The sequence below is a fragment of the Chiloscyllium plagiosum genome, unplaced genomic scaffold (genome assembly GCF_037043375.1).
Source record: "Chiloscyllium plagiosum isolate Xiang-an unplaced genomic scaffold, Cpla_swu_hap1 HiC_scaffold_7, whole genome shotgun sequence".
Classification (NCBI taxonomy): Eukaryota; Metazoa; Chordata; class Chondrichthyes; order Orectolobiformes; family Hemiscylliidae; genus Chiloscyllium; species Chiloscyllium plagiosum.
In genome coordinates this window covers 36,414,639-36,427,486 of record NW_028270145.1, presented here as the reverse complement: position 1 = coordinate 36,427,486, position 12,848 = coordinate 36,414,639, and the positions used below count along the sequence as shown (strand labels likewise).

The 12,848-nt window shown below is 41.5% G+C and overlaps 1 protein-coding gene across 1 annotated transcript in view; it reads right to left on the bottom strand.

Moving 5' to 3' along the window:
* The window catches only part of rbm44 (RNA binding motif protein 44), a 77,311-nt gene that overhangs the window by 31,298 nt on the left and 33,165 nt on the right, over positions 1-12,848 (bottom strand). The window contains exons 8-10 of the mRNA XM_087989455.1: positions 3,222-3,359; positions 2,419-2,492; positions 2,051-2,124 (exon numbers count right to left, since the gene is read on the bottom strand). Coding sequence (XP_087845581.1) covers positions 2,051-2,124; positions 2,419-2,492; positions 3,222-3,359 — 286 coding nt within the window. The remainder of the gene's footprint in view (positions 1-2,050; positions 2,125-2,418; positions 2,493-3,221; positions 3,360-12,848) is intronic.

Below are 12,848 nucleotides of genomic sequence, written 5' to 3'. Positions count from 1 at the left end.
TTGTAAATCTCTGGAAGGTCACCCCTCAGCCTCCGACGCTCCAGGGAAAACAGCCCCAGCCTGTTCAGCCTCTCCCTATAGCTCAAATCCTCCAACCCTGGAAACATCCTTGTAAATTTTCTCTGAACCCTTTCAAGTTTCACAACATCTTTCCGACAGGAAGGAGACCAGAACTGCACGCAATATTCTAACAGTGGCCTACCCAATGTCCTGTACAGCCGCAACATGACCTCCCAACTCCTGTACTCAATACTCTGACCAATAAAGGAAAGCATACCAAACACCCTCTTCACTATCCTATCTAACTGCGACTCTACTTTTAAGGAGCTATGAACCTGCACTCTAAAGTCTCTTTGTTCAACAACACTCCCTAGGGCCTTACCATTAAGTGTATAAATCCTGCTAGGATTTGCTTTCCCAAAATGTAGCATCTCGCATTTATCTGAATTAAACTGCCATCTGCCACTTCTCAGCCCATTGGCCAATCTGGTTCAGATCCTGTTGTAATCTGAGGTCGCTAATCTCTTCGCTGTCCACTACACCTCCAATTTTGGTGTCATCTACAAACTTACTAACTGTACCTCTTATGCTCACATACAAATCATTTATATAAATGACAAAAAGTAGAGGACGCAGCACCGATCCTTGTGGCAATCCACTGGTCACAAGCCTCCAGTCTGAAAAACAACCCTCCACCACCACCCTCTGTCTTCTACCTTTGAGCCAGTTCTGTATCCAAATGGCTAGTTCTCCCTGTAATTCCATGAGATCTAACCTTGCTAATCAGTCTCCCATGGGGAACCTTGTCGAATGCCTTACTGAAGTCCATATAGATCACATCTACTGCTCTGCCCTCATCAATCTTCTTTGTTACTTCTTCAAAAAACTCAATCAAGTTTGTGAGACATGATTTCCCACGCACAAAGCCATGTTGACTATCCCAAATCAGTCCTTGCCTTTCCAAATACACGTACATCCTGTCCCTCAGGATTCCCTCCAACAACTTGCCCATCACCGAGGTCAGGCTCACCGGTCTATAGTTCCCTGGTTTGTCTTTACCATCCTTCTTAAACAGTGGCAACATGTTAGCCAACTTTCAGTCTTCTGGCACCTCACCTGTGACTATCGATGATACAAATATCTCAGCAAGAGGCCCAGCAATCACTTCTCTAGCTTCCCATAGATTTCGAGGGTACACCTGATCAGGTCGTGGGGATTTATCCACCTTTACCCGTTTCAAGACATCCAGCACTTACTCCTCTGTAATCTGGACATTTTGCATGGACGAGTTGAACAAAAGTATCTGTTTTACTGGTGTACATCTCGATGACTTTAAAGCTAATCACAGACAGTGAAGTAACTTTGAAGAGTAGTCATTTTTACAACATTTGCTGCCAATGTGTAAAGAATAAGGTCCTGAAAACAGCAGGTAAACAATCAGCTACGTTGTTAAAACTGGTTCTTTATCAGAGTGTGATTGTGACACTAACTAATAGCATCACATCCCAAAAGAATCACTCACTACCAACTGGGTCAATACATAGTAATATTCACAAGCTTCTTATATGGTTGGGGAATAAGAATAGCTCTCCATTTCTGGCCCTTTCACAGTCAAGATTAAATAAGAAATGAGTTAACTAAAATTACAGAGTTAAACACCAGGCAACTTTAAGTGGAATTCATGATTTGGATAAATCAAGTCATGAGGAAATAGAAAAAATCCAAACTTCTCACTGGTCAACTGGAAACAATAGGAGAAAAGTTTTAAAAATGCTACTGGAATTGCGTGCATTCCAGTCTTAAACAAAGAAGTCTGGCCCCTTTAATATACAACAAATGTACAGCTTTAACTGCAAAAGTGAAAAGAAAACTCCTTCATGTAACCTGAACTTGGGGAATCCCAATTTTAAGTGTACCTCAGCTGTGGTGATTCATGACCTAAAGCATAGGTCTGGTTAATACATTATTGTTCTGCAGACCACCACCATCTTGCCTTAAGATTCAACAAAATGCAGTGATGAAGCAAAGCTTTCAGATAGTTTCAGATTACCTGTATTCACCATGCAAAGTGCAAAGCCAAATTCCAGACACCTGGTACTTCTGAAAAAGGTTTCTTAATTCAATCTAGGAAGGTTAGAAAAAAAATCCTGTTACATGAATACTATGATCACCCACATAACAGAAATGACATCAGCAATGTTTTCTTGAGAGTGTTCAATATATCCAGATTACTCCACAATCTTTAATGTACACTTATTTTACTTCACATGGATTAATATCTAAATTGAAACTGCACAGAAGAACTTGGCATGGATGTGCTAAATTCTATTAACAAAACCATCATTTCTAGCTGTTAATCTTAAAAGATGAAAGATATTAAACTGTAATTAAAATTAAAATCACTAAGATATGCAGCACCTCTGTTACTGTTCCAGGTAACCCATCCATGTAAATATAACATGTTTGAGCAGTCTCCTTGTCAATATGTGTAACTGAGAAAAGAAAGGAAAAGAACTTATTAAAACATTTCTCAAAGACACAGGACTAGTTTTCACCTCACAGATCAGTGTAGCATTACAATAAGTCATCTGAATTCAGCATAGTATGCAATGATATTGACTATCAAACCTAAACATCACAGTTGCTGAAAAAGTGTCTTTTTTTTAAGCAACACCCACCCACACTGAAAACCATCATTAGGAAGCAAGTTGAAAAAGAAGTGGAACAGAAAAAGAATGGCGAGGAATGCAGGATAACAGCTGTAGCATTATGAACACATCTTTCAACTGTACAGCATTAATGCAATAACAAGGCTATTAGATATCCCAGTCCAACTAACTTAAGAAAGCCTCATATTGAGGAGGTTAAAAGCACCCAACTGAACATATCTTCAAGCTCACGCCAATATTCAAATACTCTCATCACACTTTATTCAACAAACCATTTCAGAATCATGTGCAACTCTTTCCTTACTATTTAAGCTTTATATCTTTAATCAAATAATTGGAGTGTGTGCTCCATACTGAGAAGAACCTGGACTAACACTAGCAAAAAATCTGCTTGATTAGTTGAAGGACGGATGGGCATCAGATTACGAAAGGTAGCTATAACTTCTCAGGAAATAATAATGACTTGTTTGAACAGTTGACAGGGTTAAGTCTACAGGTTATTTTCTATATCAATTCTAAAAAGGTATTTTTAGTCTTGACATTTTCTCTTACATGCATCATTGCTTGTTCTATCGTCTTCAGTTGTCGTGGTTCCACCTTTGTTAGCTTTCATTCCCATGACATTGAAGCCAATAGCAGTGAAATTCTCTTCTGCATCAAACCAATCATCAGTCACTTCAGGATCCTTTGCTACATAAACAAAACGATTAGCAATATTTTTCCAGAGGCTAAGCATATAAAGAGCATAAATGCTAAATTATCAAACAAATAAGATGTTCATTACTGTGGTGAAAAAATGATTCTAAGTAGATTGATATAAGGGAGCAAATGACTGCAGATACTGGAATCTGTACTGCAAATAAAAAACGCTGGACATCACAGCGGGTCAGGCAGCATCTTTAGAGAGAGAGCAAGTTAACACCTCAAGTCTAGAGGACTCTTCATCAGAGCTCTGGAGGTGATATAAGAAAGGGAGTTTTGCACCACAGTGAAGAGTACAATCAGTGTGAAGGAATGAGACAAAGTATGAATGAGTGAAATGGGAATTTTGGATTGAAGTGGAATTTAATGTAAAGGGTCAAATGTGCTTTAACTAAGGTTGACTGGAAGAAGTAAATGCTCTGAAGCAAGCAGTGAATGAGACAACTCAGGAGGCTCAGATTGAAATCAGCAGCAGAGAGAAGTTACAAACCCTAGCATGATGCGAGTGCAGAAAAAGCATAAGACATAAGACATAGGAGTGGAAGTAAGGCCATTCGGCCCATCGAGCAGCCTCATTGGTGACTAGGACAAGGGAATATTTCTAGGCATTAAAGTAAAAATAACGGGTTGAGTTTGTTTTTAGATCTCGTGTATTTTTTCTCTCTTTCTTCAAAAGTGGCTGGTTAAGTATAAGATTGATATGACTTTTGTTTTCAACAAAGTAAAACTACAGAAAAGTACAATGAGCAGGGAATCTGGGAGCAATAAATTAAATACAATAGCAAAAGGAATGATGTTTTGCTGGATGGACACAAAGGTTATCCAGAGCGAATACATCTGCAGTAAATGTTTGCAACTTGAAGAACTTCAGATTCAAGTTGAAGAGCTGGATTCTGAGTTGCAGCCATTGCATTACATCAGGGATGGGAATTACCTGATCTTTTCACCAGGCAGCAGTCACACACCTCAAAGTAATGCAGGGAAATTAAGTAGGTTAAACCTGTACTCACTAGAGTTTAGAAGAACAAAAGGTGATCTTATTGTTGATTGTGGTCATGGGTTTGGAAGGTGCTGTCTAAGCAGTCTTTGGTACACACCATATCTACTGAGCATTTGTGTTGAAGGGAATGAATGTTCAATAATGGGGAACCAATCAAGGGGGCTGCTTTGTCTTGGAAGGTATCAAGTTTCTTCATTGAAGCTGCACTGATTCAAGTAAGAGAGTATTTCATCACATTCCCGACTTGTGTTTTCATGATGAACAGATCTTAGGATGTCAGAATGTGAATTACTTGTTGCAAGATTCCTAATGTCTGACGAACTCTCATATCCAGTTCAATTTCTGGTCATTGGTAACCTCCAGAACGTAGGTATCGGGAGATTCTGAGATGGTGACGCCATTGATGCTGGGGGCGATTATTGGATTCTATGTTGTTGGAGATGGTCTTTGCCTGACAAAAATGTGGTGTGAATGGAACCTGTCAGTCCAAGCCTGTAAATTTTTGCTATAAAGTCTGTGTGTTAAGATTGAGCCCTCCACTACCACCTGATGAAGGAGCGATTCTCCGAAAGCTAGTGTGCTTCCAATTAAACCTGTTGGACTATAACCTGGTGTTGTGAGATTTTAACTTTGTACACCCCAGTCCAACACCAGCATCTACAAATCAGTCTAAGCCTGGATATTATCCAGGTTCTCCTTGATATGCTGTTTTTTTTTCAGGTTTCTTTTCAGTATCTGCAGTATTTTACTTTTAACACATTGGGATGTCTTGAAGATGCGAACGTGTGACGATACCTTGGCTTTAAAAGGTGTATTTTGTCCTGGTATTTTTTTTTAAATTAAAAAAAGGTTGAGACAAAGGACAAAGTCTGTTCAAAACCAATGATTAAATAGCTGGTTTTGTTCTTTTTAATTTTGAAAAATAGAAGCAGCCTGAAGGGTGGGGTCAAGCTCAAGGTTTTAGTTTTCTGCAGTTGCTGGTGTCTTGGAGCTGGATGCGGAAGCTTTTATCCCTGTTACAGCTGAAAGCTGGGGATTTCCTGTTCCTAGTCTCGCATGCAAATCTATCTGTTTTATTGAATTTGCCTTTGTCAAGAATGTGTTTATGGAAAGTTATTTTATTGGAATAGTTAATTAACCATAGTTAGTATATTTTATTATTTTGTTAAGCTTTTCAATAGAGTTACAAGTAAGCTAATTCTTTTCTTTTTATTTTGTCTATGTTTTAAGGTTAGTTCTTATGGAATACAGGGAGAACTAGCCATTTAGATACACAACTGGCTCAAAGGTAGAAGACAGAGGGTGGTGGTGGAGGGTCCTTTTTCAGACTGCGGCCTGTGACCAACGGAGTGCCACAAGGATCGGTGCTGGGTCCACTACTTTTCATCATTTATATAAATGATTTGTATGTGAACATAAGAGGTACAGTTAGTAAGTTTGCTGATGACACCAAAACTGCAGGTGTAGTGGACAGCGAAGAAAGTTACCTCAGATTACAACAGGATCTTGATCAGATGGGCCAATGGGCTGAGGAATGGCAGATGGAGTTTAATTTAGATAAACGTGAGGTGCTGCATTTTGGGAAAGCAAATCTTAGCCGGACTTATACACTTAATGGTAGGGTCCTTGGTAGTATTCTTTGAGGAGAAAGTGAGGTCTGCAGATGCTGGAGATCAGAGTTGGAAATGTGTTGTTGGAAAAGGGCAGCAGGTCAGGCAGCATCCAGGGAACAGGAGAATCGACGTTTCGGGCATAAGCCCTTCTTCAGGAAGGGCTTGGTAGTATTGCTGAACAAAGAGACTTTGGAGTGCAGGTTCATAGCTCCTTGAAAGTAGAATCACAGGTAGGATAGTGAAGGCGGCGTTTGGTAAGCTTTTCTTTATTGGTCAGAGTACGGAGTATAGGAGTTTTGGGGGGGGGGGGGGGGGGGGGGCGGTCATGTTGTGGCTGTACAAGACATTGGTTAGGTCACTTTTGGAATATTGCATACAATCATGGTCTCCTTCCTATCAGGAGGGTGTTATGAAACTTGAAAGGGTTCAGAAAAGATTTACAAAGATGTTCCCAGGGTTGTAAGATTTGAGCATGGGAGAGGTTGAATAGGTTGGTGCTGTTTTTCCTGGAGCGTTGGAGGCTGAGGGGTGACCTTTATAGAGGTTTATAAAATCATGAAGGGCATGTATAGGATAAACAGACAAGGTTTTTTTTTCTTGGGGTGGGGAGTCCAGAACTAGAGGGCATCGATTTTGGGTGAGAGGGGAAAGATATAAAAGGGACCTAAGGGGTAACCTTTTCACACAGAGGGTGGTGTGTGTATGGAATGACCTGCCAGAGGAAGTGGTGGAAACTGGTACAATTGCAACATTTAAAAGGTATCTGGATGGGTATATGAATACGAAGGAATTAGTGGGATATGGGCCTATTGCTGGCAAATGGGACTAGATTGGGTTTGGATATTTGGTCGGCCTGGAGAAGTTGGACCGAAGAGTCTGTTTCTGTGCAGTACATCTCTATGACTTGCTGCAGTTGAACATGGATTTCTTCAGTATCTGAGAGGTTGTGAATAATGCTGAATAGTGTGCAGTTATCAATAAACCTCAGGATTGAATTAAGATTGTTGAAACAGCTAAAGATGAATAGGCCAAGAACATCACCATGAAAATCACCTGCAGAAATGTCCTGGAGCTGAGATGAACCATTTCAACCATCTTCCTTTGCACATATATGACTCCAACCAAACTGACTGAAGACTGACATTTAATATGCTGGCACTCTTGAGGACAGCAAGATTCAGACACACTGGCTGAAGAATGTCAGGTTTATCATTTGCACTGATGTTCTGGGTTCCACTGGAGATATTGTTGGAACATACTCCACCAGTGCGTTGTTTAAGTGCCCACTACCATTCATTACAAGATGTGACAGGATTGCAGAGCTTAGATTTGATCAATTGGTTGTAGAGTTACTTAGGTTTGTCCATTACTTTCTACTTGTTATTTAGAATACAATTAGTCCTGTTATATTGCTTCATCAGGCTGTTCCATCTCCTCTAGATATGACTGGTACTCCAGGCATCCCTTATGCATTCTGCATTGAACGGAGGTTGATCTGCTGGGTTGATGGTTGGATTGGGGTTGGGGTGGGGGGTATATGCTGGGCCATGAGGCTGCAGATTGCCTTGGGTCGACAGTTTAGCTGCTAGACAGCCAACAGTGTCGCATGGAAGCCCAATCGAGTTGTTAGATCTGTGCGAAGTCTATTGCATTTAGCATGATGATAGTGCCACACAACAGGATGGAGGTTATTCTCAATGAGAACATTAGATTTTACCTCCATAAGGACTGTGTAGTGGCTATTTTTACAGATAGCGTAATGGACAAATGCAGCTGCAGCAGGAAGAGTAGTGGGAATGGAGGGTCAAGTATGTTTTTAATTGTGCAGGCTGAATGCATTGAAGACAGACAGTTAAGATAAGGTGGGATTATTTTTCAGGACAGCAACCTGGTATGCTCCAGAGACTAGTTCTAGAGTCACAGTTGCTGACAATATATGTTTATACCTTGGATGAGAGAAGTGAATGTACTATGGCCAAATTTGTAGGTAACAAAATAATAGGTGGAAAGGCAAGAGGGTGAGGATGACACAAAGTCTGCAGATGGATATAGACAGGCTAAGTTAGTGTACAAAACCCTGGCAGATGGGATATAATGTGAGAGAATGAGGGGACATGGAGTTGGTGGGAAGAACAGAGGAGTTGAAAATTATTTAAATACTGAAAGACTGCACAAAGTTGAAGCACAGAGGGTTGAGTGTCCTTATACATAAATCACAAAGGGCAAGCATCCAAGCAGAAGATAATAGCTTAAGCAAATGAAATTTTGGCTTTTATTTCAAAGTGTATGCAATATAAAAGTAGAGAAATACTGCTAAAACTACACAAGGTAGTATTTAGACTACAGCTGGAATACTTTGAGCAGTTTTGGTCTCCCTATCTAAGGAAAGATATATTGGCATTTGAAGCAGCCCAGAAAAGGATCATTACCTTGATTTCAGGTATGGACGAATTGTTTTATGAGGAGAGAGATTGAGTATGTTGGAGTTATACCCATTGGAGTTTAGAAAGAAGAACTGAAACAAAATCAATTGACAGATTAGACACTGAGGGGTTATGAGGACATAATCTCAGACGAGCAGGATAGTCAACATGGCTTTGTGCGTGGGAAATCATGTCTCGCAAATTTGATTGAGTTTTATTTTGAAGAAGTAACAAAGAGGACTAATGAGGGCAGAGTGGTAGATGTGATCTATATGGAAATCAGTAAGGTGTTTGACAAGGTTCACCATGGGAGACTGGTTATCAAGGTTAAATCTTACGGAACACTGAGAACTAGTCATTTAGATACAGAACTGGCTCAAAGATAGAAGACAGAGGGTTTGGTGGAGTGTTGTTTTTCCGACTGGAGGCCTGTGACCAGTGGAGTGCACAGGATCGGTGCTGGATCCTCTACTTTTCGTCATTTACAAAAATTATTTGGATGCGAGCATAAAAGGTATAGTTAGTAAGTTTGCAGATGACACCAAAATTGGTGGTGTAGTGGACAGAGAAGGTTATCTCAGATTACAACAGGATCTTGATCAGATGGGTAAATGTGCTGAGAAGTAGCAGATAGGAGTTTAATTCAGATAAATGCGAGGTGCTGCATTTTGGGAAAGCAAATCTTAGCAGGACTTATACACTTAATGGGTAAAAACAATGACTGCAGATGCTGGAAACCAGATTCTGGATTAGTGGTGCTGGAAGAGCACAGCAGTTCAGGGCAGCATCCGAGGAGCAGTAAAATCGACGTTTCGGGCAAAAGCCCTTCATCAGGAATACAGGCAGAGAGCCTGAAGGGTTGAGAGATAAGTGACAGGAAGGTGGGGTGGGGAGAAAGTATAATAGGTGAGTGGGGGAGGGGATGAAGGTGTTAGGTTGTGGGGGGGGGGGGGGGGGGAGGGTGGAGTGAATTGGTGGAAAAGAAGATAGGCAGGTAGGACAAGTCATGGGGACAGTGCTGAGCTGGAAGTTTGGAACTGGTGTGAGGTGGAAATGAGGAAATGAGGAAACTGTTGAAGTCCACATTGATGCCCTGGAGTTGAAGTGTTCCGAGGCGGAAGATGAGGCGATTTTCCTCCAGGCGTCTGGTGGTGAGGGAGCGGCGGTGAAGGAGGCAGAGTGGAAGGGAGAGTTGAAATGTTGGGCCACAGGGCAGTGTGGTTGATTGGTGCGGGTGTCCCGGAGATGTTCCCTAAAGCGCTCTGCCAGAAGGCGTCCAGTCTCCCCAATGTAGAGGAGACCGCATCGGGAGCAATGGATACAATAAATGATATTGGTGGATGTGCAGGTAAAACTTTGATGGATGTGGAAGGTTCCTTTAGGGCCTTGGATGGAGGTGAGGGAGGAGGTGTGGGCGCAGGTTTTGTAATTCCTGCGGTGGCAGAGGAAGGTGCCAGGATGGGAGGGTGGGTTGAAGGGGGGGGGGGTGGCGTGGACCTGACCAGGTAGTCACGGAGGGAACGGTCTTTGCGGAAGGCGGAAAGGGATGGGGAGGGAAATATATCCCTGGTGGTGGGGCCCGTTTGGAGGTGGCGGAAATGTCGGCGGATGATTTGGTTTGTGCGAAGGGTGGTAGGGTGGAAGGTGAGCACCGGGGCGGTCCTTGTTACGGTTGGAGGAGTGGGGTCTGAGGGCGGAGGTGCGGGATGTGGACGAGATGCATTGGAGGGCATCTTTAACCACGTGGGAAGGGAAATTGCGGTCTCTAAAGAAGGAGGCCATCTGGTGTGTTCTGTGGTGGAATTGGTCCTCCTAGGAGCAGATACGGCGGAGCTGGAGGAATTGGGAATATGGGATGGCATTTTTAAGGCCCTTGGGAGTGTTGTTGAATAAAGAGACCTTGGAGAGCAAGATCATAGCTCCTTGAAAGTGGAGTCTCGGGTAGATAGGATAGTGAAGGTGGCGTTTGGTTTGCTTTCCTTTATTGGTCAGAGTTGGAAGGTCATGTTGCGGCCGTATAGGATATTGATTAGGCCACTGTTGGAATACTGCATGCAATTTTGGTCTCCTTCCTATCGGAAAGATGCTGTGAAACTTGAAAGGGTTCAGAAAAGATTTACAAGGATGTTTCCAGGGTTGGAGGATTTGAGCTATAAGGAGAGGCTGAACAGACTGGGGCTGTTTTTCGCTGGAGCGTCGGAGGCTGAGGGGTGACCTTATAGAGGTTTGCAAAATTATAATGGGCATGGATAGGATAAACAGACAAAGTCTTTCCCCTGGTTTGGCAGAGTCCAGAACTAGAGGCCATAGATTTAAGGTGAGAGGGGAAAGACATAAAAAGGACCTAAGGGGCAACTTTTTCACGCAGAGGTACGTGTATGGAATGAGCTGCCAGAGGAAGTGGTAGGGGCTGACACAATTGCAACATTTAAAAAGCATTTGGATGGGTATATGAATAGGAAGGGTTTGGAGGGATATGGGCAGGGTGCTGGCAGGTGGGATGAGATTGGGTTGGGATAACTGGTCGGCACGGACGGGTTTGACCGAAGGGTCTGTTTCCATGCTGTACATCTCTATGACTCCAAAAAAAGTACAGCATAAAAGATATTTGTGTGTTATTTTGCACGAAACATAAAAAGCACTAGATGGAGCAAGTAACTAAGGTGGCAAGTGTAATTTTGACCTTTATTGCTGAGGGTTGAAATTTAAAAATAGTGAGGCCTTGTTACAACTTTGTCTGTCATTGTGAAAGTAGCACAGCTTATATCTTAATTAACTTTAGTTCACACTACTCGATCAACCTTTATCAGTCGATGCCAAACTGGTGCCTTGGACACCATTTGGACAGGGTTAGTTTTCTATGCCGTCAACTGGTTGATACAGCTGAGGAACGGGTCACTTAACTTTACAAGTTGTGGAGGCTTGACGAGAATGAAGCCAGCTCAGATATTCAGGCACATGTGTATGGTGATCCAGCTAGAAGTGGAGATCCAAGTGAAACAAATAACCCCACAGTTAAAAGGGAGGTTTGTTCAGTAAATAGTCCAGAGGCCAAAGCCTGCATTAGAAGTGTGAAGAAGTTAATCTGATTTCCATGAGGTTGGTGCTGTGTAAGGTCTGAATGTTGTTAATCACCTGCAGTCTTTAGCTATTTGTCAGACGTGCTATTAAAAGCTGTTAACTTACAAGTTATCAAGATTAGTTACAAAACAGTCTCACCAATCTACATCCTCACTTCAGTCATACAGGTTTTAAGTAACTGTTCATTCATGATTTGCTACTCAAACTAATAATCTGGGAGCTCCAGATTTTGACTGCAAGACAATGAATGAAAGGTGATTTAGTTTGAAATTTACTAAATTCCCCCAACAAAATAAGCTAAGGATTTCCAATGTTCATATTTTAATGACTGATAGAACTGGATAAATCATGACAAGCCTTGGTTAGCTGCTGATATGGACTGTGGCCTCACGACTCACTCCAGGAGCTGAATAGATAATCTAAGCTAACCATTTAATGTGGTACTACAAAATTGGAAAGCCTTAGCAATTTTAGCTGGGGGAGAAAAGAATAAATTATGACAATTGCTTCAGCCGGTATTACATTTGATGGCGACAGCCTGTTTCACACATAAGACAGTGACAAGAGGGAAATAAGGCTAGAGTATACAAAAATCTGTAGGATCAAAGATAATAGCTTTTCCATGGTCCAGGTGGATATTAAAAATTCTTCATCACAATTTTGAGGACTGCTATTAACATTAATGCAAGCTTAGGTAATTTATGAAATTACCATTAGTTGAATCCAGGCAGAATGACTGCTAGCATAACAAATTGCAATTAAACAACACAAGTGTATGAAGCACTTTATTGCAGGAGGATGCAAAAACAGCCTGAGATCAATCAACACCTCAAATTAGCATTATCACTAAATTTATATCAAGATTACCCGGTTCTAATTTTCAGCCCAAATATCTAATTTTGGTACAGTCACAATGGGTTGAATGGTTATGTCATTGAAGGTAGCCATTCTAAGCTAAAGTGGCAAACTGCTGAAAATTACATGGAAGTCTGCAAGTCAGGAACTTTATTCTGCTGCAGCACACGTATACAAACATATAACTTCTAAATAAAAAACAATGCAACTTGTATTTAACCATGATCATTTGATGGAATAATGACATAATTGCATTCGCTTTCTATCCATTCTCCCTCACCTTCACTCTTGATGGCATTAACTCCATTCTACAAAATGCTCACCATTTCACCTATTAGTCCCTCTTCACATGTGACAAATTAAGCCTTTTGTCAAGAGTTTCAGCAGTAGTTCGTATATAAAAAAATACGATTCTGTGGAGTCACCTCTGGTCATCAAGTAGCATAGTACTTTCTTTAAAAGGGATGCAGAGTTCACAGAAGGAGCAGGTTTGATTGAAAATGTT